Source organism: Oreochromis aureus, linkage group 1, assembly GCF_013358895.1.
Source record: "Oreochromis aureus strain Israel breed Guangdong linkage group 1, ZZ_aureus, whole genome shotgun sequence".
In the NCBI taxonomy this organism is placed as follows: domain Eukaryota; kingdom Metazoa; phylum Chordata; class Actinopteri; order Cichliformes; family Cichlidae; genus Oreochromis; species Oreochromis aureus.
This window is the reverse complement of record NC_052942.1, coordinates 15,017,887-15,045,592: the sequence shown is the minus strand read 5'-3', so window position 1 is coordinate 15,045,592 and position 27,706 is coordinate 15,017,887. Positions and strand designations below refer to the sequence as shown.

The 27,706-nt window shown below is 42.0% G+C and overlaps 1 protein-coding gene across 1 annotated transcript in view; it reads right to left on the bottom strand.

Moving 5' to 3' along the window:
- Window positions 1-10,795: 10,795 nt before the first annotated feature.
- LOC116311735 (protein phosphatase, EF-hand calcium binding domain 1) overlaps window positions 10,796-27,706 on the bottom strand; it is a 36,964-nt gene continuing 20,053 nt past the window's right edge. Inside the window, 21 exon segments of the mRNA XM_039608700.1 lie at window positions 10,796-11,277; window positions 11,369-11,453; window positions 11,867-12,030; window positions 12,141-12,247; window positions 12,418-12,560; window positions 13,449-13,634; window positions 13,739-13,872; window positions 13,875-13,974; window positions 14,091-14,107; window positions 14,145-14,244; window positions 19,567-19,716; window positions 19,844-19,880; window positions 19,990-20,156; window positions 20,499-20,545; window positions 21,007-21,121; window positions 21,212-21,267; window positions 21,270-21,374; window positions 22,756-22,816; window positions 22,899-22,990; window positions 22,993-23,025; window positions 24,865-24,897. Coding sequence (XP_039464634.1) covers window positions 11,048-11,277; window positions 11,369-11,453; window positions 11,867-12,030; window positions 12,141-12,247; window positions 12,418-12,560; window positions 13,449-13,634; window positions 13,739-13,872; window positions 13,875-13,974; window positions 14,091-14,107; window positions 14,145-14,244; window positions 19,567-19,716; window positions 19,844-19,880; window positions 19,990-20,156; window positions 20,499-20,545; window positions 21,007-21,121; window positions 21,212-21,267; window positions 21,270-21,374; window positions 22,756-22,816; window positions 22,899-22,990; window positions 22,993-23,025; window positions 24,865-24,897 — 2,162 coding nt within the window. The 3' untranslated portion in view covers window positions 10,796-11,047.

Here is a 27,706-nt window from a genome sequence, read left to right as displayed (position 1 = left end):
GTAATGTTGAGGATCCGGGACGTGAGGTCTCGATGATGTTCATCAAGTATTGCCCTGACCCTATCCTCTTGAACAGGCTCAGCATCAAAGCAGCTGAGGAGTGGACAACCACTGAGGTTCAAGAACGCATTGATAGCTTCCAGCGTGAACTCAGGGCACGCAGTCAGGGCAGTTTCCACACCTCACAGAGGCAAGAGGTTAGCCACAACTGCTCTATTGTGCCTCAAGAAGTGATGGCATCACAGCCTGTGCAGGCCAGTGCCGCCTTGCAGTCTCAGCCTACAGCACCAGTCTCGAACCTTGCTTGTCAGCTTTCGCCCACAGCAGCTTGCTTCACTCCTGTTCTAACTGATGTTTCGACAACCTGTCTCTCCGGGACATCAGTGTCTTCTTGCCCGGTGTCTACGCCTACTCCTCAGTTCCAGCAGTCTCCAACATGCCCTGTGACCACTCAGTCTAGTCAGCAGTCAGTTGGTTGCGAGCTTGGTTCGACTAACACCCAAGCTTTTGATGTGACTGGCATGCGCGCTCTGATCAGCCTCTTGGATCGCGTGATGGCATGTCAGAATGTGCAGTCTGCAGCCCCGGCATCTGCAACTTCGCAGCGTTTTAACCGCGGGCCCTTCCTTAAGAAGAGTTGTCAGGTCTGTGGCAACACTAGTCATTCCACTCACATGCACTGCAGGAGAGAGAATCTTTGTCTTGCATGCTTTGCTCCTGGTCATTGGAAAAAGGACTGTCACAGTCGTCGTGAGGGACGGGAGCCCGGAGCTGCCGCGAGGCAGAGTTGGCCTTCGGAAAACTGAATCACCCACACTTGGAGAGGGGCAGTGTGGGGGATGAACCTAATACCCTCAATCCTGATGAATCGGATCTTGAACTTCTTTATGTCAACACCTGTTCGACAACGCCAGAGGGATACCGTGTCGTGGTTCAGGGACCAGCAGTAGTGCCTACATTCAGTGAATTATTCTACACCCAAGTTGCAGTGAATGACAAGGTTAACTTGAGGGGCATGATGGATTCCGGGTCCATGGCTTGCACTATGAGTGAGGAGGCCGAGAAGTCGCTTAGAGAAGCTGGAGCTCTTGTGAGTGAACCGCAGTCAGCAGAACGTATTGTGCTGGTTGGCTGTGGTGGGAAGCAGACCCACCCAAAATGTGTTTATGACTTGGCACTTACTGTCCACGGTGTGAAGTGCATGGTGCCAGTCTTGGTGGTGTCGGGCCAGCGGGATGAGCTCATCATTGGCTCCAATGTCCTCAAGTACCTCATGCGAGTTATGAAACATTCTGATGACTATTGGAAGCTTGTGTCTGTGGGGAGCAAGCACTCGCTCCTTGACTATGAGCACTTCTTGGACATGATGTCATGCACCACCAGATGGAGGGGTGAGGAAGTTCCTGACAAAATTGGCACTGTGAAACTGCCTCGTGCTGTGACACTACTCCCACAGTGTGAGCATCTGGTATGGGGCAGGCTGCCCAGCAATGTGCCAGTCTCTCCAGGCAGCACGATCATCGTGGAACCTTGCACCTCTGGGTCTGGGCCGAGAGACGTTCTTGTTGGCCGGGTGATCACATCCATGTGGGGTGATCGGTGGGTGCCATTGAAGATGACCAATCTCTCCTCAAAACCACTAACCTTGAAACGCAACTCGAGGGTTGCTGTCGTTTCATCTTGCCTTGCGGTGGAGGACCTTGACTTCCCACAGGACTCCTGCAAGATGACGAGTATGGCCCAGGTACCAGTCAGTGGGCCAGCCGCTACTGAGGCTGACTTGAATGACAGGTTGTGTTCCCTCGGTTTGGGTGATCTTGACATTGACTCGTGCCATGCCGGCTTACATTCAAAGAGAGAGCTTGTTGAGCTAGTTGAGCAGTATGAGGACATCTTCTCTAGACACCCGCTTGACTGTGGCGAAGCTAAACGCTTTGTACATCGGATCCACCTGACTGATGAACGCCCATTCCGCATGCCTTACAGAAGAGTGCCTCCTGCTCATTACCAACAACTGAGGCAGGTACTTACTGACATGGAGGAGAAAGGGATTATTCGCAAATCCATCAGCGAGTATGCATCCCCCCTCGTCATGGTCTGGAAGAAGGACGGTGGATTGCGGATTTGTACGGACTTCAGGTGGTTGAATGCGCGAACTCTTGCGATGCGCACCCACTGCCTCACCAAGCGGATTGCCTTGCCGCGCTTGGGGGCAATGCCTTCTTCAGCACGATGGATTTAACTTCCGGGTTTTACAACATTCCAATGTGTGAGGAGGATAAGAAGTACACCGCTTTCACAACGCCCGTTGGCCTGTACGAATACAACCGGATGCCACAAGGGCTCTGCAATAGCCCGGCTTCATTTATGCGCATGATGCTGAACATCTTTGGTGACCTCAACTTCACCAGTCTGCTCTGCTACTTGGATGACCTCCTGGTCTTTGCTCCCACTGAAGAGGAAGCCCTGGGCCGGCTCCGAGCTGTTTTTCAAAGGTTGAGAGACAACAATCTCAAGCTGAGTCCAAAGAAGTGTCATCTGCTGCGGAAGTCAGTCAAGTTTCTTGGTCATGTCATCGACCAAACCGGAGTCGCTGTGGACCCAGCTAAGGTGGAAGTGATTTCCAAGCTGCCAAAGGAAGCTCTGATGGAGAAGGATGGTTGCAGTCCTTCTGTGAAAAGGATTAAGTCCTTTTTAGGAATGGTCTTTTTCTATCAATGTTTCATTCCTGGTTGCTCAGCGATTGCCAAGCCTCTGTTTGCTCTGACGGCTGGCCAGAAGAGGAAGGGACGGTCTAGTCAGGCTGGGAGGGGTGCTGGCATGTTCAGGAAGTTGACTGCTGCAGATTGGAGCCCTGCGTGTGACAAGGCCTTTCATAAACTGAAGGACGACCTCCTTAACTGTGCCGTGTTGGCTCATCCTGACTTTTCACGACCGTTCATTTTGTCTGTGGATGCTTCTCTGGATGGACTGGGAGCGGTTTTATCACAATTGCCTATCGACGGGGATAAGGCGCGCCCTATTGCTTTCGCGAGCAAAGCGCTAAGCAGGTCACAGCAGAGATACCCAGCCCATCGCCTAGAGTTCATGGCCCTGAAGTGGAGCATCTCTGAAAAGTTCAGCCACTGGTTGAAGGGGCACGAGTTCACAGTGTGGACTGACAACAACCCGCTCGTTCATATATTGACCAAGCCCAAGCTGGACGCTTATGAACAAAGGTGGGTGGCCAAGCTGTCATCCTACAACTTTGATTTGAGGTACATCCCAGGTCGAAAGAATGTTGTAGCAGATGCACTCAGTCGTGACCCCTTCACCTATTCTATTGGTGGGCGCTTACTTCAGGAGCCCTATGAGCACTTGGTGCGGAATGCAGAAGGTGCGGCGGCTCATGAGGTGCAGGACGCTTTCAGGTTTGGTGTCCAAAATCTTCAGGTCGCCCAACAACCTGCTCCAGCTCTGACCTCAGAAGATTCCTACAGCTTGTCGGAAGTCAAGGCTACCTTGGTTCACCATGATTACTGGGAGACCGCTGCGGAGAATAGAGCTGTCTCCCTTCTCCACCTTGTTCAGCAGTTGCAACCAGTTGGCAATGATGTACTGCCATCACTTACCTTGCATGAGCTGGAGGACCACCAACTTCAAGATCCTGTCATCTCCGCTGTCCTGCCACTCATAGCCCGCAGGAGGCGCCCTTCCAGGCGTGAGAGACATGATATGGATTCCAGGGCACTGGCCTTATTGAAGCACTGGGAGAGGTTCGAGATCCGGGATGGCATTCTCTACAGGGAGACGAGAGACCCTATGAGCAAAACGAAGAGACTCCAGTTGGTGTTGCCAGCGAATTTACGGGCGCAGGCCTTGAAAGGTGTCCACGATTTGGCAGGGCACCAGGGACAAGTTCGGACCCTCCACCTAGCAAGGCAACGCTTTTTCTGGCCCAATATGGAGAGGGATGTGAAGGAGCATGTTCGGTGCTGTGGAAGGTGCATACTTGCCAAGACTCCAGAGCCTGCGGCACGAGCCCCATTAGAGAGCATTAAGACCTCTGCTCCCATGGAGCTCATCTGCATTGACTTTTGGTCAGCAGAGGACAAAAAGAAGCGCTCTGTCGATGTGCTTGTGGCGACTGACCACTTCACGAAGATGGCCTTTGCTTTCCCGTGCAAGAATCAGACTGCCAAGCAGGTTGCCAGAAAGTTGTGGGACTTTGTTTTTTGTGTATATGGTTTTCCTGAGCGTATTCACTCAGACCAAGGTCCCAGCTTTGAGAGTGAATTATTTTCTGAGCTTCTGCAGATTTCGGGCGTTGCCAAGTCTCACACTACTGCTTATCACCCTATGGGCAATGGTGGCACGGAGCGGTTCAACCGCACACTTGGCAATATGCTGCGAGCTCTCCCTCTCAGAGCCAAACAGGAATGGCCGCAGCAGATTCAGACATTGACCTTTGCTTATAACGCGACTGTTCACGAGACTACTGGATATGCCCCATTCTACTTGATGTTCGGCCGTGTCCCAAGACTACCGGTCGACGTTATGTTCAAGTCTGTTTTGCATGATCCCATTGTGGTGGACTTTGACAGCTACTCCAAGCTTCTTATGTCATACTTGTCTGAGGCTGCCAAGATCGCCCAGGAGCACACCAGCATTGAGCAGGAGCATCAGGCTCGTCATTACAATAAGAAAATCAAGGGTGTGTCTCTGAATGTTGGGGATCGCGTGCTGCTTGCCAATAAAGGCGAGCGGGGCAAGAAGAAGCTTGCAGACAAGTGGGAACCTCGGGTTTATACTGTTGTGGAGAGACATCCCAGGACCCACATCTACAGGATCAGTGACTCTTCAGGCCAGAGTAAGGTTGTACACAGAAACCTTCTGTTGGACGTGAGTTTCCTTCCTGTTCAGGATTCATTGGGAAGTCAGTCTCTGGACGTTTTCTCCAGTGAGGGGGATCTCAGTGCTTGTGGGGATCTGGAGGACCCTGGCAGTCTAGAGACAGAGTCTACCGCAGCGAGGACTTCCTTGTGGGTCCTTTCGGATTTGAGCCATGGGGTGGATGTGGATTCTGTGGCAGGAGAGCAGGCCTCACAGTCTACGGATCGTCAGCACGGTTCATGTGATGGTGCGGACGTGGACAATACCTTACCTGACTCTCAGACTTGCACGACTCACACTTCAGCAAGCCCTTCTGGTCAGGCCCAGCACTTTGCTCTTCCTACTCCGGTTGACTGTTCCGCTACCTCTGATGTGACACAGTCTGGCACAGTTTCTGCTCCAGGTGCCTGTCATGGGGACGCTGTTGTTCCGCAGACTGTTCCTGTTTCTGGCTCAGACATAAATCAGACCTCTGGTCGGCCATATCCTGGGCAGCCGTCCGACTTGCCAAGGCATGACCCTGACCGTGCCAATGTTCGAGGCAGCGTGGTTACCAGAGCAGGTCGGGTGGTAAAGTCAGTCAACAGGCTGATAGAAAACATGGTCCAGAAGCCTATTACATGGGGCCTGTTACCGCCACGGGAGGCTCGGCCTCTGACATAGACTGTGTTTTGGTCATCCCATTGCGTATTATGAATGTGTGTTTCCTTGAGGCATCATGACGCACTCGCTGTGTGTGTTTAATGGGACCACGTTTGATGAGGTGTAGGCTGCACCTTTGTGTTCTGAAAGGGTTGGAGGCCTGATCAACCTATCCAACTTCTTTTAATCTGTCTTACGGATAGTTTTTTAACTGAACTCTGGATAAGATCCTTGGGTTGCCTGGTCCGGAGGTGATGGTAGTTCAGCATCGTTGTGCCTCTTGGTATTGCAGTACCATTCAGATGGGTAGTGATTTTGGTGAAATTCAGGGGGGGTGAATGTAACATATGTGTTAAATACTTGTGAATTTCACCCAAAACACCTTTTTTTTTTGATTATATATGTCATTTTGCATCTCACTCTCCTACCTGTGTGATCTGAGTCTGTGTGCGTTCGTGTGTGTGTGCGCTGCGTAGTGACGTAGGCGCGTGCATGTGTGCCCCGGTCACAGCTCCTTTCAGCATGGCCGGAGGTAAGTCACTGCCACGTTGCTCTCTGCTAATTAAAGTTTGTTCAGAGCCCAAGCTGCAATGTAAATATAGCCGAACCGCAGCGTTTTGTTTGTCAATAAGAGATTCATTCGGGATAAGTTTTGTGGAGGCGGAGTTTGTTAATATATGTTTTAATGAGTTTTAGCCGAGAACGCAGCTGAAATGCTAGCATGCTAAGTTAGCCTGATCGCTAGCGGCTTGTGAGCGTACTCATGGCAGTCTTTTTTTTTACAGCGTGCACTCTTTTTTCCTTCGTCAGGAGAGGTGCACTGGCAGACACATGACACACACGCAGATCACATCCATATTTCTGTGTTGCAGGTATGGAGATGTTCTTATGTTTTGGAGATGCAGTCTTTCATTAATTGTTTTTATAAGTACAGTGTTGTATTGCCTGTTGCATTGCGGTTATTAATATGATTGAACTTAAATATAATGTTTGAATTGTAAGTACCAAAGTAATGGGTCCTAGTTATTCAATTGTATTTATCTGACCTGTTTATTTGTTTTTGAATTATTTTGTTTATTGTTCTAATAAGTTGTTTTTGATGATTTTTCAGTGACATATTATTTATTTTGTGCTTTTTGTTTTTCAGAGCTTAAGTTAATGTTTTAAAACAATTTGTTGTATCTGATATATTATTGTAGTGTTAATGAAGCTGCAGGCACAGCTCCTTTCAGCATGGCCGGAGGAGAGGTGCACTGGCAGATACATGACACACACGAAGATCACATCCTTATTTCTGTGTTGCAGATGTGAAGTAAAGAGCCAAGACCCAGTACTGTCTCCTGCCTTTTACTTTACGCCAGAACACAACGCAGCAACAACAGGCGTAACACTTGAACGGGTTACATGTGCATGTCTAGAACCATATCCATTTTCCAAAACAGTCCCATCTTTTATTAGAGACTTACAAAATTGTCCTAGTCATATGCAGGCCTATCACTTAATGAGATCACATTCATTGTGCCGATTTGAATATAAGACATAAGTCAGACCATCTCAGACCTACTAAGACTGCTGTTTTGCGGCTTTTAACCTTTTATTGGGAACTTGAAATGCTTGCACATGGTAAATTTCACAACCCTAGAGAGTTACTGGAGGATATTACAAGACTGTTACCTTTTATCGTTCCTTAAAAAAGGTCATTGTTAAGATGCAAATCAAGTAACTATTTATGATTCCTTGCCAGATAAAGCGTTAATTGAAAATATAAATATTGTATTACAAATTGCTATATTCATATAGCTATTTTCTTAAAGTTGCAAAGTGCTTCATAACTGAAATTTTGTAAAACATTAAAAAAAAACAAGAAAAAGTTAAAAACATTTGTAAAAATTTTAATTTTGATTCAAATAAAAATTAAAATAAACACTAAAAACGTTACCAGGACGTTGTTGTTAAGACATGGGGCTAAAATCCTGAGATGTGATAAAAAAAACAAACAAACACTGGGATTTGAATAACATTTGTGCAAAATGTTAACTCACTGCAGCTCGTGGACATTTCTGTTTGCAAAAACTCACGAGCAAAAAAAAAAAAAAATCACCTATACCCAAACTCATATCGGTGTAATGACATAATTTCCCGAAAGATGGCAGCATAACAGTGCTACTGTGATGTAAAGGTTTTCAATTGTCGCTAACTGCTAGCAGAGATCCTCTGATAAGCACTGGTCTGATAATCACACTACAAATCCCATGTCACAGCTATCTGAAAAGATCTATGGCCGGTGTCCCTGTTCTTCTTCACCAACATTAGCTTTTTTGTGTGTTGTTTGCTTCTAAAATGCTGTTGAACGCTGCTGTGTCGACACAATTGTGCTGCTTTCAAATACTGTATGTAAAATCTGTCAAATTACCGTGGTGCGTTCAAGCGATCTCCTTTTATCATATAATTGCTTCAAATTTAAGCAAGTAATAATAATAATTATTTATTATAATTATAATTATAATTATAATTATAATGATGATGATAAAAATACACACTCCTTATTTTTTCTATAATTATAGTTGTTAGAATTGATATTTCTTATATTGTCATTTGTGCTAAAATATATAGATATATAATCATTGCCTTTATGTGTCCTCTAATGGCTATCATTATGAAGAAAATGCCAGACAGTCAGAGGATTTATTTTCAACCTTCTAAATTTTCCTTTATCTGTGTCTGTGCTGACAAAATGTGCTTTCTTTCTTTAGAGTGCAGCTTAGTGCAGAGACGAGCTATGTTATACATTTGGAAAGCACCATGTTCTGTTTCTTGAGGTGCAAGACTTCACACCTTTAAATGTTCATTTGAGATATGACATGCAAGTTCCTGTTTTATAGTTTAGCAAGACACTTACTTCTGCTTTTCTGCATACCTCATACACACAGTTTAAGTTCATTGAAAGGTCGTATGTCTATGTATGGTATGGCTGGAAACACACACACCTACATGCACCTACACACACAGAATACAGACACTGATGTTGTTCAGATATGACTGCTTAAGAATGTCACGTGTATTTGTAATTGCATATTCATGAATGATTGCTTGCTGACAATATAAAGGGCTGTAGCGAAGGAATCAGTTGAAGTTGGCTAAGGACAGGTGAAGGCCTGGGCTGACTTCCCTCACGAGCCACAAAGACAAAAGAGCTCTGTCTTGCCTTGTTTTGTTGTGCAGTTATTGAGTGTCTCGTGTTCAAGCGGGATTTGTGCCTAGATAAACCCAACAATAGTTATTTAGACCAACTAGTAAATGAAGAGAAAATGTGTGTTTACAAATGATGCCAAAGCAGTTTCAAGCCTACTCTCCATCTCTGACGGAGACAACAATACATTTAACTAAACATCTTATAGTTTTGGACAAATAATTTAGGGATCTCCTGCTGGATATTTATATTTTACAATTTAAGAAATAATCATAAAAAAATCATCAAATCATACTGATTACTTAAAAGCGCTCATATAACTTTTACATAGTATTATAGTGTGCCAAGGTGACATTTAACAACAACATAACCATTAGAAAAAAAACACAACACTGAAACACAAATTGTTTTAAAATGTTCGTATCATAAATTTATAAGGTTGCTTTGGAGGAGCCCAGCCCAGCCAAAAATAGTCTGTTAATCAAACAAATAAGGACATTGTAGCAAGTAAAACAACTGTTTTTTTTTCTTACTCTAACAATATTGACAAATATGAGTCTTGAAGGTGAACAATGAAACCTGCTAATTTATTACACGTGGACACTATTAAATCTGTCTTAATCTAAATTTGGGGTGTGGGACATTTGGTCCTTTGAACTCCAGTGAGGTGTGACATAGCCAGGAGCCAGTGTCATTCCAGTGAGCATGAGTGAATAATTTAAACATGTAGGCAGTAACAATGTTCCAATCCCTCATAGAGACACAAACTACTCGCCCATCAGAGCTTCATGTTTTGGGCCTTGTGCTCAGCAAAGTCCCAAATCTTTCCAGTGTACTCAACATGCTCTCTCTTCAGCTTTTTTGTTTTCTTGCTAAATATAATCTAAAGTGCTGCTGCGTTGGTTAACCTTAAGACACTCGCAGGAAAACATTTCAAAGGTGACGTCAACAAGTTCACATCCATTTTCTACAAGTGACAGGGAGCAAGGTCAGGAATTAGAAGTAATATAATTCTGTGCATGCCCATCCACAGCCAAAACCTTTCAGAAAAGGTGGTTATAATCCGTCCACTTTAATGCAGTAACATAAGTACCACAGTCCAGACATCTCGGTTCCTTTTATCACCTGGTCCCTGGGGTATTATCAATCCAGTCAAATGTGTATTATTTAATACATCAGTGGAGATTTGAAATCTCTGAGGCCTGCTCTAGAGTGACCATCCAGACTTTCTAATTAGTGCTGTGTGTTACTGAAAAATGTAGTATTGATACCACACCACATAAAAACAGCCAATAATGCCAATAACAAGACCTTTAACTTATAACAGAACCTTGTGTGGGGGAAGAACAGTGTGTCATGATTTATGACATGAATGATCATCATCAATTTGCAAATTCTGAAAACATTTTAGTGGGTTTTACTTTCAACAATAATTATTTAATACAACAAAACACATCTTTCAGCTTCTTGTGTATTTTGTTTTTGTTCTTTGGAGACCTGGAATGTAAATGTGCCTCTCTCCAAAGCACTTTGGGTACTTTAGAAATATTTTAAATTGATGTGACAGTCAACACAAAAAGGTTCAGACATTTTTCCATAGTGCATTCAGTGGGCTTTTACTTTGAAAATCCCAGGGACTTCTTCCTCGCTCTCTAAATGTATTTATTGAGCACGCGGATTAAAGTTCAACAGCTGAACTTTCTACCAGCTTTGAGCCAAACAGAGTTGAACATTCAGTCTGTCTTAGACACTTGTCCACACTCACACACACACACAAATATTATTTTTATTTTATTAAGAAAAAAAAAGGAAGTCTTTTTTACACCAATACTTGTAAACCTACATTCAGTCAACTTTATTAGGCACAGCTGTACAAGCTTTTTCAATCGCACCATATTTTTCAGTTCAATTTCTGTGGAAGAAAATGAATAAAAGTAAATCAAACAGTGCCTGAAGTACACAACGCCTCGAGAGCTTCTTCTGATTTTGTAGCTGATTTTTTAATCAGCTCACTGTAAAGGTTTTCACTCTATTGTGCTGTTCTTTGAAATATTCATTTTACTAGAGCCAGCAGTTGTTAAGACGTTTTTTTCCACAGTCAGCCCCTCTAAAAAGCTGGTGGTGCAATAAAAGACATAATAAAATTTGAGATATATCACTTTATTTAAATCAGCCTTAGATATTGGCATTCCCGGAGCCATACCCCTCCTAACCTTAACCCACACACCACAATCGAGAAATCTGCCAATGAATCATGACCTAATCACTTCCAGTGGTATGGTCTTCAAGTATTCTTTGTTATATCCTACAGTATCCTACATCGGTACTTCCACAGTTTAGTATTCAGCCTGTCCTCTTCTCTCCATCCATCTTTTCATGCAGTTGCTGATCTTTGCTGTCCAGTTTGTGTACCACTCTAAATGCCTCTAGGAACTCAGTGAAGTCTATACTGCCATCCTTATTAAAGTCAATACTCCGGGCCAGGTCATCAATGGCACTGTCGTCGATGGCAACCCCCAAGTGAGCGCTAAAAAGACGCCAAGTTTGACGAAACTCCTCAATGGAAATTAGACCTACAGGTTAAAACAAACATCACTCACGTACAAGTCAGTTTTGGCTTATTTGAAACATTATCTCGAAAAATATTTTTGGCTTTTTATTTACCTGAATGATCTTTGTCTATGATGTTGAATATTATCTCAATGTCTGTCCTGTATCTGAACAGAGTTTCGGCCAAATTTGGAGTGACCTGAAAGAAAAAAAACAGGAGTGCTACCAGCTGTGTTTAACAGCAGCAGTGCAAGAACATGTACTGCGATGCTAGAAGTAACTGTACCACTAGGGGCAGAATCCCTCCTCGCAGATACAAGTTCAACATTGTAGACAAAAGAACAGGATCAGGAGTAAAATGGACTGTTTTAAAAGTGCAAATGAGAAAGAACTGCTATGTAAAAAAAATACTGTGAAGAGGTAATTAGCCTTTCAATAATCTGGATGTTTGTGACTGGAGTATTGTATAATAAGACAAAGGGATGTTTATATTAGGCGTATAACTTCAGATGAAAACAGTGAACTTTAACGGTTTTCCTTCATCTCTTTTTTCCTTTAAGCTCAGTACTCGAGCGAATGTACGCGTTTCCTTTCTACCCCTTCGTTTCTGACCTGCGGCAGGGGAATGCCTGGTCCCATATCCTCGAAGCAGGACTGATACTCCAGGCTGCCATCTGGTGCCAGACGGGCTAAGTGTGGACGAAGCGTCCTCCACGGCAGGTCCAGTCTCAGTACAGACTCCAGAACCAGAGCCCACTCGCAGACCGACACACGACCTGAAGCAAGGCGTGTGCAAATGTAGAAACTCTACATGTCAGCCTGGGAATCAAACCTGAACATTAAAACAACATGAAATTTATAAGAAAATGGAGTGAGAAGAGAGCACCTGTGTTATTCTGGTCGTACTGCTGGAAGCCGACCATCAGCTCGGAGCGGTGAGCGAACAGCTTCTCCTTTAAGGCTCTGAGAGCAGAGCCCTCAGCGGCTCGCACTCTGCAGACACAAACGAACCTTTCTTACACACAAACGAACCTTTCTTACACATTTAATAGAATTATAAAATTATGCAAATGATTTTGCCATGATTAGTTTCAGTGCTACTACCCTGAGCATTGCTTCATCGGCCCCACAGTTCACACAGACACACCAGACACCCGTGTTACCTCTGTGTCAGTGTAAGTTTGCGAGTGGTCCGGCTGACTTGGTACTGGTAGAAGCGAGGCACCAGCTCTCGCCCCAGTTTGACATAGGCTCCTCGGTTGCTTCCCTCCTCGTAATAATTGGACGCAGAGAAGATGGTGATCACCTATAATATGCAAATAGTCTCAACAAGGCAATGTACTTCATTTGAAATATATTTACCTTCAAATACTTAAAGGTAAGCACACTAGAATAAGAGGTAACAAGTCAAATAAATTTAAGTACTGTGCAATTTCCTGGTAATTTATCTGAAAAACAAACAATATTACCTCATCTTACATCGTAAATATGCAGTATTTTCCATGGTGTGGGTGGTATTATGAAATTGATTAATCTCAGCTTTTTACAACATTACTTAATATTCATTATGTTGATGTTCATGATGAATGTTTTATTAATCAACTGTCCTTTTACTTTGCCAAAATAAATGAAATGACTGTTCCGACAACGACTTACAAGGAAAAGATAAATACCATCAAAATTCTCAGGCCTATGTGACCGTATGATGGAGCCACTCCATAACACGGCTGGTTCCCCTAAATTCTACAATGTAAGATGGGAAAAAATTGTTTGTTTTTCTGCAAAATTACAAAGAAATGATGCAGTACAAAATTACTTTAGAATTACTTAAAATGACTTAGGGTGTAATTTATATCTCCTTTCCTGTATTATATCTAGAATTTAGGCACAAAAAATCACTTATGCACTACTTAAATTTAATTACATACAAAATTTAAAGCTCGTCATGCGCTATTTAAAATTACTTACACATTACCTAGAATTATTTACAGACTACTTATATTTGCTTAGATTATAATTATTTCTTTGTGTAAAAATATTACTTATTATCCTCTTATCCAAGGGCACCTACACTTAACTGTAACTATAATTACAGTGAAATTCCATTTAATTACAGGGATATTAAGCCCTTAGTCTTGGCTGTATTTTAAAGTGTTAGTGACACTTTTAAATGAAATGATTGCACCTTGTCTACCTTTCCATTGTGACAGAACTCGTATCCTTCTTGTTTGCACTCATGCGAGCGGATGAGCAGCTGGAGTCCGTGTTGGAGCAGTAGTCTCTGGGTGACGTCAGGGCCAAAGTAGCAGCCTCCACCTCTAAAGGTGTTGGGACTGCAGCCATCTTGGATTTTAGGGTCACTCCACAATATATCCACTATCTGCTCCAGAGTAAAGCAGATAAAAGTGTTGACCAAGACAAAGAAGGACCTCATCAAATGAGCCGATTATTAAACAATATTAATGTGTTCTCTGCTCCTCTCACCTGCTTCCATTCCTGCTCATGCTGCGAAGGTGACGGGAGGGGAATGGAGGACAGAGAGTCCAGGAAAGGCACTTGGAGGACGTTAACAGAGTAAGGCATGCAAGGAGAAGATGGAAAAGCATGCGGGAGAGGCAGGATGGGGTTCGAGGAGAGCAGAGTGAAGAGGAAGACGAGGAAGACGAGGAGGAGGAAGAGGTGGAGGCGGCGCTGTCTTGTCGGCTGAGCCTGCATCGCTTCTTCCTAGAGAAAAAACAAACGGCGGTAGAAAAGAGGCCCTGTAGCTGTTAACAGGAGCTAACTGCACACTGACCTTACTACATAACACATGTGAGTGTCTGTGGGCTGCGGTCACACCTCGTGTTGGGTGTCCTTTGGTTCTTGTTTTGACTGCGACTGCTGCTGGGACGAGAGCTGTCTGTGGATCTTGTTCTTTTGGTCTGTCTGCAGGACTGACTGATGTCCAGGTGCTCCAAACTGCACCTGGGAAATCTCAGGGCAGATTTCACCTACAAGAGGAAGGAATGGGAGGTAGCAGTGAGGTGGAAACAACATGCTGACAAACAGCAAAACGTGAAGACAGAAAAGGAACATAAAAAAAAAAAAGGGTGGAAAAAAAAGTATATACACATCTTTAGTGCAGTGCTTAGCAAGCAGTAAATGAGTATTTTAATGTAAAAATAAACAAATTAATCTATAAAATCCACCTTAATGATAACTTTCACACATATTAAAGCAGTCTGAGATACCTGTGATGACCATTCATGCTCTGTGCTTTCTGCATTTTAAGAGAATAAATGCAATAATTTATTCAAATACAATTTTATTTTTGTGTCATTTTCTTTCAAAACCATCATTCAAAATAAAAATAATAATAGTAAAAACAATAAAATAGCATAGGTACAGGACAGAGTGTTGAAGGTTGCCATATTAGAAGCATTTAAACATCTTTTTGCAATTGTCTGAGACACTCATGCCAGAAGAAAAGCTCTGTGAAACTGAAACTTAGTGAATGTCACCAGAGCACCAAACAGTGAAGCAAAGTCAAACTACTCTGTATGGGTCCTGCAAAACAAACGGTTTCTCTTAATCCCTGTGCATGAGTCCCTGTTTTTAACCCCTCTGCTGGAAACCTGGCCTCCGGTTTGCTGCTTCATTATTCAGCTAATCCTAGTGTGAAACACTGCAGTGTCGCAGAAACCTTCAAAATTTGTCAGGCTAAATATTTTTGTTTTTATCAAGCAGGAGTCCATTAATTGGACTTGGGTAGCAATCTTGAATGCAGATTGATACCATAATAAAAGCCCACAAACTGGGGTTGAAGTGGGCTGGAAATGTCTGGAAAGGCATTGCGGCGCTTTTAGATTAATGAGCAATTAAACGTGTCTGCTTACACCATCAACACATCCCTTTTACCTCTCATCTCTATGATGTGTTCAAGGCGCAGATGTGAATAAAGTTTGTTCATGATGGCCTAATTCGGAATCTAATCAGCGCTATAGAGGATGAGTGAGCATAAACAGAGTAATCATGCAGGGAATTTCAAATGCAACTTTTCAAACAGTTTAACAAACACACAAACAGGTGATGTTTACAATGATGCTCTGTGTTGGACTGCAAAGCACACTTTGCTTTTGTTTTCAGTGTTCAGTTACATCAAGGACACCAGATTTATGGTGTTGATTAGAATCACTCACCAATTTACTTTTTTTTTTTTACTTTTACTTTTTACCAGCTTTATGTTGTCTAGGGGTTGGAAATCAGCCAACCAGCTCAAGAACATCTGCTTAGATCTTAATGAATTCAGCTGGCTAAATCCACAAGGAGCAGTGAATATTGGAGCAGCAGCAGAAGCCAGCTGATTATAGGCTGCATACAAATAAAATTTAACTAGAGCTTATGTGACTGATTTCTAACATACACATCGTACACAGAATCACACTACTCAGGGTTTAGCATCTTGCTTAAGGATGCTTCAGCACACAGACCGGAGGAGTCCGGGATCAATCCGCTACCTTTCCAGCAGTGTTGGGCAAGTTACTTTGAAATAGTAATTCAATTATAGTTACTAGTTACTTCTTCAAAAAAGTAACTGAGTTAGTAACTGAGTTACAATATTCTAAAAGTAATTAATTACTTGGAAAAGTAACTATTGCGTTACTTTAAAAAAAAAACAAAGAACGTTTAACCCCCTGGCGTCCAGGGTATAATTGGCCATTTTTTTACTACTCTTGATTTTCTCTCCACATTTTAACTTTAAAAACTATTTGCTTTGCCTTGTTTGGTATCATTCTTTTTAGCACAACCTCACGTGCCTGAATTTACAGTTATGTTCTCATTTTGTCATACTGTATAACCAGAATTGATCTAAAATCAGACAAAAACATAAAATCACAGTAGAAAAAGTTATATTTTACTGTAACAACCATAAACATGTTTAATGAATCATATTTCATAACTTCAAATGCAAATATTAATTGTCAATTTTAAAATCCTATGCACAAGTTTTGCAAACAACAAAGTTATTTGCATCCATTTACCTTTACCCTTTTTTAAATAACCATTTCAAACTATTTACAGAACAATCAGCTGTTCTTCAATAAGATGCCACAAATTATTTGTGCCACTCCAAAAAAATCATTTCTGTCCACTATAAAGGAGAACATCACAGCCTGATACCTGCAGGTCTGACAGCAGCAGGTGTATCACTGCTGTTTCTACCTGGAGACAGCAGTCGCCTCATTGTTCTGACACACAACACAAAACTATCCACAACACTACACACTAACTACACAAGACAACACATTAACTACACACTCCAAACACGCTAAACGTCACAAATCTCACATCTCAAAACTCGCTCTCTCTCTTTTCCTGCTCTCTCTCTTTCTCTCTCTCCCTCTCTCTTTCTCTCTCTCCCTCTCTCTCTTTCTCTCGCCGTCACTCCTAAAACTTTTTTTTGTTTTGTTTTTTTGCTCATAAGCAGAGAGTGCTTGCTAGCGCTAACGTGGCGAAACTATTGAGGAAAAAACGCCGCGTATATCTTGTTTATCATGACTCTGGTTTTACGCGGCCTATCGACACAATTTAAAAACTGGCACCTTGTTGCTTTGTCTTTAAGTGGTCATGTGATTGACTTACCACGATTACTTTATTCTTCCTCAGTCAAACAGCAGCACACATGCGATTGTTTTGCCTCCTTAGCTCCAGGTGTTGTGCTAGACAGTGATCGTGATTACCGTCCGCGGGAGCGCGCAGCTGCTTAAAGCTGTAGCGTCCAGATTACTTACAGCTACTTCCGTGCAGCTGATATAAGATGCGGTAAACTGAACACAGCTTCAACCAAGGGCGTAGATTTGGTTTTGGCATTGGTGGGGACGGATGATTCAACCACCGAACCCTGCCCTGTTTCTTTTTTTTTTTCCTTTTTGTCTTTGCTTCTTGATAAAAAAAAGGAGAAATATACTTGCCTACACATGCTATTCTACATGCTTTTAAACCATTTAAAATTACAATTCATAATGTTAAATTACTATTAAACAAATGACTGATTTTAGACTTTAGTTTACTTCAGCCATATTCCATATAAATCAGGTATCATACAAAAATTTAAAAAAAAGCTTCAAATAGAGTCATGACAATAAAAGAATATGACTTTAAGGACCTAACAACATTACTTCAGTTATAGTACACCAACATCTCTTACACATTAGCACTAAGGGAACACTGAATGACCTGCTGGTTTTGTCCATAAAACTACTCATCTAAGATTACCACAGTAAAAGATCTCTCAGCAAAATTATGCAACATTTTAGGCACTATTGCCCCGATCAACTCAGTGAGCTGGGACTTTTTATTCTAAACATGAACTACTGTTACAGCAACCCATGGATTACTGGTGCCCCACACAACAACTCAATGTCCACTATGTGAAGGAGTCTATACTATACTGTCTATACTATACTGTCCTGGTGGACATGGCAACACTTTTTTCATGGTTACATACAGTTTTAGACTGATGTGGGCCAAAGCCTAGCACATACTTGCCAAACTTGAGACCTCAGAATTAGGGAGACATTCAAAGGGGTTTTACAGTGTTTACTTATCGGGAAAAATAAGTTAAATGTCACCGGCCTGTTTCGGGGTGTCCAAATTCAGAGGCTGCGTCCACCTGAGGACCCGGCCTTCGCGGTCTAAGTGGGCCGGGTCCTCCAAAGCCGGGTAGACCGTAAATGAGCGACTGTTAAATTGCGGGGTCTAGCCTTCATAATTACGTCACCTCTGCCGTCTGCTCCTTGCTGTCTAAATAAAATAAAATATAACCGGACGCTTGCGTAGATTCTCGACCATCTCACACTTCTGTTTAATCAGTTTTCTGTTTGACATTTATTCAGCTGTGTGAAAACCCGGAGGAACCCTCCCGAGGGATTAATAAAGTTTTATTTAATCTAATCTAATCTAATAACTTTAATCTCAGCCAAACCGATTTACTCACGAACAAATAAAACACTGAAAAAGGCCAAACAATAACATGTTGAAGTTATTTGAAGTTTACACAACTACATTCTCGCCTGAAAATATGTTTAAAGTTTATTTCACGACCCAGAAAGAGTAATAAGTAATAATATTAATACTAAGTAGCTGCAGTAATAGAAGCCATTGTTGGAAACTGGAATTGGCTGGGCTAATCTGGGATATGGTTTTTCAATTTTGTTGTCCGGGTGGAAAGTCGGGAGAAATTGGGGAGAGTGGTGGCTCCGGGAGATTTTCGGAGGGGCACTGAAATTCAGGATTCTCCCGGAAAAATCGGGAGGGTTGGCATGTATGGCCTGGTATTGCCTGTAACGTTATTATGACGGACACATTTTATGAGTGAACTTGACTTTAAGTGACTTACAGGTTTCTTTGAAAAATACTTTCTTATAACCAGGTTCTTCCTTTTTGCTGCCATCCTCCTCTCCTCCTTGCAGGTCCTCACAGCGCAGGATTGCCGCTGCTAAAACTAAACAAAGCTCCCTGAAAGGCACAGCCAATCACATTGGCCATATTTGTCACATGAGGTAGGACTCCAGTAGAGAACGTAATTTAACTCTTTCTGCACCGCTGGGCGAATGAGACGTTGACAGATCTTTTTTTTTTCTTTCTATTGGGTTTGTATTTCTTTACTCGAAGAGATCAAATTATTGGTGGGGACAATTCAATAATCGCTGGATATTGGTGGGGACATGTCCCTTCCGTCCATGCCAAATCAACGCCCTTGGCTTCAACCGTCTGTTTGTTGAAAAATAGTAACGGACCGCGTTACCTTGTTAGTAACTGTAACGCCGTTGTAACGATAGGAATAGTAATTAGTTAGATTACTCGTTACTGAAAAAAGTAACGCCGTTACTTGTAACGCCGTTATTCCCATCACTGCTTTCCAGTGGGTAGAAATCCCATTTCACCGCCTGAGCCACAGCCACCCCTACTGAGAAGTAGGGAAAGTGATGCCTTTTCCCACACCGCACTCCGACACCCAACCTTAGGGTCTCCCCACCTGCCAAATCCCATTTTAACCCCTATTCAAACAGTAGCAGACCTAGAAAGAAGCTACTCTAATAACTTGTCAATAACTAAGCCTTGCAGTTGTTACTGAGAAGCTGCTGAACCAACTCTACAACATGTCTCGATATGCGTCTCAGGAATCTGCCTCCTGTTGCTGGATAAAACTACAAACCACTTTTTTCATGCTGCACACAGCTACATTGATATGTGGTGGGTATGAGTGTGTCCGCATGTAAAAAGTTGTTTTTTCTGACCCCTGGTGGCCACAGCTGATTGATTCCACTGACCTTGTGTCTCTCTATGGAGCTCAGGAAGTCCAGATCAGTCTGGTCTGAAATTCCTCCGTGAACGATCAGAATCTTTCCGTCTATAACTGTTGCGATGGGCAGGAGGCTGAAAACATCCTGAAACAGCTGAAGGATCTCACGGCCATGAGTCTGCAAACAGGCGAGAACAGTAATTTTAAAAAAATCAGCTGTGACAGTCACCAAGCTGCAAAGTGCTTACTGAGTTGTGGACATAAAAAAAAAAAAATCAGACTGACGGCATGTATTTGGACTTTACCTTGTACTTCTGCATGACTTCCTTTGTGAACCCGTATCTGAAAAAAGAAAACAACATACCTTTAAACCCTGATACTCTATTCTCCTCGTGTTCATGGTGAACCTAGACAGGTAAATATTTTTCACTTCACCCTTTTCCAAACTTGCCTGAGGTTCATTATGTGGTCTTCATGGTTTCCTCGGTTCAGGTGCATGTAGTCTGGGTAAAGCAAAAGGAAGGCAAACAGCAGGATAACCACTTCAACTGACTTTTTTCCACGGTCCACAAAGTCCCCATTAAACACGTACGGTGTCTCTGCAGAGGGAAGGCCATTCTGAGAAAAACAAAAACAGTCAGATCTTCAGCTTTTACTTATTTAACCATCTGAGGTTTGTCGTCATAGACAACCCCCCTGCAATGACCTACAGTCTAAAGAATGACTAATGGACATAAATATGTGAGTAGTTTCGTGACGCATGTCAGTTAGTTGTTCTTTGCTCTCTGATGGGCAGAAAAATTTATTAAAAAATAAAAATTACATATAGCGACTGCTTAGGATTTAACTGCAGAGGGTTCAGTCTTTTGTTTATAAAAAATCTACATGAAATCTGATATTGCTGTGAGGTAGATGATGCACGAATGATGCTTAAGAAAGCTGTTGTACGGGCAGCCTTACCTTATAAAATATAAGTAGTAAGTCATCGAGTCGCCCATGCAGATCACCTGTACAAAAAAAAAAAAGTCACTGCAATCAAGAAACTGAAGTCCTGTTGCTTTATGGGTTTACAGAAGTGGTCTAAAACTCCCTAATCATAAGGATTGCTCCACCTCAGCCTTATGAGTGTGTGTTTTTCATTTTGTTACTCAAGTATTCTTGAGTTTAATGACATGCAAAGGTAGGAGGAGGAAAGCTGTGCAAGAGGAGTCAAGTGGCTGATCAGTGTGCAAATAAGTAGGACTTACCTTTCTTGGGAAGCTGCCAGTAAGATACAATCAACTGTATTTAAACAACAACAAGGCATCATCTATCATTTAAAAACTATGGAGATCATTCATTTGGTCTGTGCTTCACTGCAGTGTAGCATAGGCTACAATGAGATTAAAATATTTTTTTTTTTTAATTTTTGTGGTCCTGAAAACTTATAATTTTGAAGCTTAAATTAACAAGAGACACTGAGACCCACCACATATAGTGATCTCTTTGTAGTAGGATGTCGACAAGTGGACTATGTTTGGCATCTGTTTGAGGAGCTTTTTGGTCTCATACAGCAGCTGGAGAACATATCTGGCATGGAGAGTCTGTGTGGAAAAAAAGCAGTGAGCACCCCAAATCTAAACCAGCAGACAATCAGATGTTTAAGAGACAAAGTGAAAGGCTCATATTTGTACCTGCTGATCCTTAAAAGCACTCAGGAGTGCATTTGTATCAGCGACGGAGAGAGGAACGACAGTCTAGGTCCGGTGTAGGACTCTGGAACATGGATCAAGTTGTAGCAGGTTTCTCTGTCTAACCATGGGTCGACCACTGGATCCAGCAGCTGGGAGATCAAGTCTGAAACGCAATTTACATATTATATAATTTATTTAAAATGAAAGCTAGATGTCCACAAACATGAAATCTTATCTTTGTCAAGAAAAAAAATTAGTAAATGGTATGTATCCTGTACCTTTTCCTCTATCCTCACCTTTACATCCTTTAAATCCAAAACAGGAATGTGCAATATTTGGTTATATGAAAAAAATAAATAAACCCTTAAAACCTCAGCTAGCAATCAATTATTAATGCCAGCTCACGTGAGATGATGGCTTAGCTGATGCCCTTTTAAGCATCCCAGTGCAAAATGTTTTCTAGGTGGCGCTTCTGAACATGCTTTAACATGACTATAGTTGCAGCACATCTGCAAGCTGCTTTGCAACCCACCCACCACACAGCTCTTCTTTTTCTGACTTAATCAATGATAAGCTTGTCACCAACAATTTCTATTTTGTCTGTAATGGGAGTGTATTGTTGCTTTTTTCTTCTCTCTCGTTGTCTTAAACTACACAAATCTCATATACAGGTGCTATACTATAATCTCATATATAGGTAATATAGAATATACTAAATATTCTTCTCATATTTGAGACCTCAATGATGTTTCAAATATAAGAACAAATCCTGACAGTCTCTAAATTATGCAAACAAACAGTGCTGGGACAGACGTCTACCCAGAGGCCCATTTCCTCTCCCATTGTGTTATTTCCTCTATATTGTCTCTGACAAACAAATATAAAAACACAGATCCCGTACGTAGTAAACCGAGACAGCAGAGTCTGGCCTCTTTGCATCCCTTACGTAGACTTAATGTAAAACCCATGAAGAAGATGTTCAGGAGATGATGAGCAAAAAAGGGCTTCCCTGAGGATTAGCTTGTCAATGAAGCATTATGCTTTTGAGCTGGAAGAGCGGGTCAATACACACTTAAGCCACAGCTGTTTCAGCGCACCACACTGACACATTGGCCTCCACATTCACAGTAGTTGCTAAGCAACGGGGTATACGCAATGGGTTTCCTCGTCTAGATCAAAATATCTAAAGTACAGTGGCATAACAAACAAAATGGTGTTAATTTAAGCAATGGGGTGTTGGAAAAGTTAAAAGAACAATCATTAAACACCAACTGATAAGAAAACTAATGTTTCTTAAAATTAGGCACATTTATTTAGCTGCTACAGTGTGATATTTTACTCCAAAAGGAAGCAAACATTACTTCAGCAGTTCCAAATATTAAAGGCAAAATCTAAGTTTTAGACATGCAAAATAATAATAATAATAATAATAATAATAATAATAATAATAATAATAATAATAATAATAATGATGATGATGATAGTGAAAGTAATAATAATAATACACCCTTTTACGCTGTAGATATTAGAATTTTCTCCCTAACCTGGCCCATTCCCATTCAGCTGAGTGAAGTTGTCCAGCATGAAAGTGAAGAAACTAGAGAGCTGAAAAAAAAAAAAGAAACACATGTTTAAGCTTTATGATACTTCTGAAATTTGCAAAATAGATGCCTGTAGTGAGAGACACCTGTAGCTGGTCTTGTTCCCCGGCGTATTCAATAGACTGAAAAATGTTCCAGGTGTACCTGCGTCTCATCTCAAGACGGGCCATGTAGCGCGGTACCATCGCTGGATCAAAACAGCTGCCTTCATAGCTGCAACAAAATGTTGTATTTTTTAAATTTACAGGCTCAACATGTGAGAAAATACACTCACTAGGCACTCTTTTAGCTACACCTGTTCAACTGATCATCAACACAAATATCTAATTAGCCAATTAAATAGCAGCAACTCAGTTCATTTAGGTCAAGATGACCTGATGAAGTTCAAACTGAGCATCAGAATAGAGAAGAAAGGTGATGTAAGTAACATGGCATGGTTGTTAGTGACAAACTGCTGATCTCTGGGTGATGCCAGAGCTCAGAGGAGAATGGCCAGACTGCTTTGAGCTGATAGGATGGCAACAGTACCTCAAATAACCACTGGTTACAATCTCTGAAACAGACGGGCTACAGGTGGCATTCCTGTCAGTTAGGAACAGGAAACTGAGGCTACAATTCAAGGATCACAAAAATTGTATGATAGCAACATGCTTCATGCTGAAACATTCAGATTGTAGGGCTAAAATTTGTACCCTTGTGATGGCTTCTTCCAGGAAGACAACGCACCATGCCACAATGCTCAAATCACAGCTCCCACGGGATGTGGTGGAACAGAAAAGTCACATCATGGATGTGTAGCAGATGAATCTGCAGGTACTATGTGATGCTATCATCTCAGTATGGATCAAATCTCTGAGGAATGTTTCCAGCACCTTGTCAAATCTATGGCATGAAGAACTAAGACAGTTCTGAGGGCAAAAGGTGTACCTAATAAAGTGCCCAGTGAGTGTATGTAGTAGCAAACAAAGATGAAAACAGATGAAAATGTTTAAAACGCGTTTTTTTCGGCCATCTCCATCTCACCCCATCCCTAGCATCGTCCTCTGTGACACCAACCCTCTGGATGTCCTCCTTCACTACATACATGACCCTTCTGTGGTCTTCCTCTTTCCTACTGCCTGGCAGCTCCATACTCAACTTTATCCAATACATCCACCATCCCTCCTATGAACATGTCTGAACTGTCTCATCCTCGCCTCTAACTTTGTCTCTACTCAACCTGAGCTGTCCCTCTGATGTACTCATTTCTAATCATGTCCATTCTTGTCACTCGTATTAAAACTTTTAGCATCTTCAGCTTTGCCAACTCCAGTTCCACCTCCTGTCATTTTGTCAGCAGCACCGTCTCCAAACCATACATCATAGCAGGCCACAAATCACTCCTGACATTGTGCGCTGTCCATTGCTCTGCATGCATGGCTGAACCCAAATATTTAAACTCGTGCATCTTTACTACCTGTACTCTTTGCAGCTTCACTGTTACACCTTTCTTCCTCTCATTAACACACGTACTGTCTTGCTTCTACCGACTTCCCCTCCTCTTCTCTCCAGTGCATACCTCCATTGCTCCAGGCTCCACCTGTTCCCTCCTCTCATTACAGATCATAATGTCAGCGAACATCATAGTGCATGGAGACTCCTGCCTGACCTTCATCTCTCAAGCTGTCCATCACCACTTGAACAAAAAGGGGCTCAGAGCTGACCGCTGATAAAATCCCAACCCTACCTTGAACCCTTGTGTCACTCCTACTCCACATCTCACCATCCTCATATGCTTCCTCCACCACCCTAACATACTTCTCTGCCACTCCTTATTTCCTCATACTCTCTAGATCCACAAAGACAAGTGAAGCTCCTTCTGACCTCCCTATACATCTCCACCAGCACACTCAAAGCAAACATCCCATCTTTTAGTTCTGCAGAACTCCACAGGCCACAGGAACCCTCCGTTACTCTTGCAAAATGTAAAATTGCAGACAGACAAGCACACAAACACAGATATACATGCCACATAAGTAAAAGCCTGACGGTTAAGGATGAGCGGGGTCTTACTCAGAGCCGGGCTGGGAGTCTTAACTGGTTCATCTGCATGAAGGGAAAACTACAATTCAGCGAGAAAACGTGAAACGCGTAATTGAATAAAACTGTGTGCAAATGAGCATATACAGACACACACACGGTATGAGAGATAACAAGACACAAGGGAGGTCGTGTGCAACAGTGGGATTGGGAAAACTAAGCAAATTAAACAAGCTTCTGGGAGCAGCAGCACTCATTAAAGAGAAGAAAAGACAGACTGCAAAGGAGGGAAAGCATCATCTGTCAAAATCAGAGGCACATTTACTGCAGCAAAAAAATAACTATCATCAACTCGCTGCAGCAGAACAGGTTAGTAACTTACTAAAGCATAGTAGTAGCAGTACTAGCATTACCAGTGTTGGGAAGGTTACTTTTAAAATGTATTCCATTACAGAATACTGAATACATGCCCCAAAATGTATCCTGTAACGTATTCCGTTACGTTACTCAATGAGAGTAACGTATTCTGAATACTTTGGAATACTTAATATATTATCATGCTGTTTACAACTACATGAATGTACTATTGCTGTGATTTATTACTGTTACTGAAGGTACGTAGTACGAAACGTAGTAAAGGGACCTCTGGCTAATACGTCCGGTTCCGTGTCGGGCTGGTAGCCGAAAACTAGCTTTACTTTGTTGTCTGGGTCAACTTTGCTTGCGGGAGACAGAGAGAGGCGTTGAAAGGCTGCTCCAACGGAACTTATTTTTTCCGGAGGAAAACACGAACACAGTGTACAGTTGAGTCTTAATAGCTTACTTATAACTGGGCTCGTCAGGCACTCTTCTTGGCTGCAGTGGTTATTATTATTGTGTGGTTTTTCCTATATTTCTAACGTGCCAATTTATTTGTTGTGATTTATTATTAATCAGACCCAAATTTGTTTTAAATGACAAATTTATTTAAGACGGAGTGATTTATGTTAGTCTGGGATAGTATGTGTTAACATCCGCTCATGGATCCTACCTGCCGGTGTTGTGCCAAAGTAGTTACCCCCGTCAAAAATTGTTTCCCCATCCACGAGAGCGCGCAAAGTAGGAGGAGCCACTTGCCCAGCTCCGTTCTGTACGCTACTTGTCACTGATCTGCAGTCGACGCAATAAAGAGTAAAAGCTGGAAAACGGCAGGCTCGATTAATTTAATATTAGTTTCGTGACATTGTAATGTGCCGTGTGGAAGACAATTTACATTAAACTGTACACTGAAATAACCTGCTGGGAATACTTTGTCTAGAAAAATACTTTGATACTATAATACTGTAAAACCAGACGCGATCATGGAAACACGTCGCTCTCCGGTGAATTTACACTCGGTTTACATTTTGTGCGAAGCTATCACGAAGGAGTTTATTTGCGAAATCAATCACAGTATAACCAATAACTACAGTAACGTTGGAGAGGATTTCTCCTTCACAGCAAAAGTTATGGAGGGATACAGATTTTATCAGGCTGTGTGGCATCGGCTGCCAAAATGTGTGCCCCCATCTGTAATCCATATTGGCTTTGCTATCACAAAGGGTATATTTGCAAAATAAGTCACAGTATAACCAATAAGTACAGTAACTTTGGAGAGGATTTCTCCTTCACAGCAAAAGTTATAGAGGATACAAAATTTATCAGGCTGTGTGGCATCGGCTGCCAAAATGTGTGCCCCCTATCTTTAATCCATATTGGCTTTGCTATCACAAAGGGTATATTTGCAAAATAAGTCACAGTATAACCAATAAGTACAGTAACTTTGGAGAGGATTTCTTCTTCACAGCAAAAGTTATGGAGGGGTACAAAATTTATCAGGCTGTGTGGCCTCGGCTGCCAAAATGTGTGCCCCTATCTTTAATCCATATTGGCTTTGCTATCACAAAGGGTATATTTGCAAAATAAGTCACAGTATAACCAATAAGTACAGTAACTTTGGAGAGGATTTCTCCTTCACAGCAAAAGTTATAGAGGGATACAAAATTTATCAGGCTGCGTGGCATCGGCTGCCAAAATGTGTGCCCCCCCTATCTTTAATCCATATTGGCTTTGCTATCACAAAGGGTATATTTGCAAAATAAGTCACAGTATAACCAATAAGTACAGTAACTTTGGAGAGGATTTCTTCTTCACAGCAAAAGTTATGGAGGGTACAAAATTTATCAGGCTGTGTGGCCTCGGCTGCCAAAATGTGTGCCCCCTATCTTAAATCCATATTTGCTTTGCTATCACAAAGGGTATATTTGCAAAATAAGTCACAGTATAACCAATAAGTACAGTAACTTTGGAGAGGATTTCTCCTTCACAGCAAAAGTTATAGAGGATACAAAATTTATCAGGCTGCGTGGCATCGGCTGCCAAAATGTGCCCCCCTATCTTTAATCCATATTGGCTTTGCTATCACAAAGGGTATATTTGCAAAATAAGTCACAGTATAACCAATAAGTACAGTAACTTTGGAGAGGATTTCTTCTTCACAGCAAAAGTTATGGAGGGTACAAAATTTATCAGGCTGTGTGGCCTCGGCTGCCAAAATGTGTGCCCCCTATCTTAAATCCATATTTGCTTTGCTATCACAAAGGGTATATTTGCAAAATAAGTCACAGTATAACCAATAAGTACAGTAACTTTGGAGAGTTTCTTCTTCACAGCAAAAGTTATGGAGGGGTACAAAATTTATCAGGCTGTGTGGCCTCGGCTGCCAAAATGTGTGCCCCCCTATCTTTAATCCATATTGGCTTTGCTATCACAAAGGGTATATTTGCAAAATAAGTCACAGTATAACCAATAAGTACAGTAACTTTGGAGAGGATTTCTTCTTCACAGCAAAAGTTAT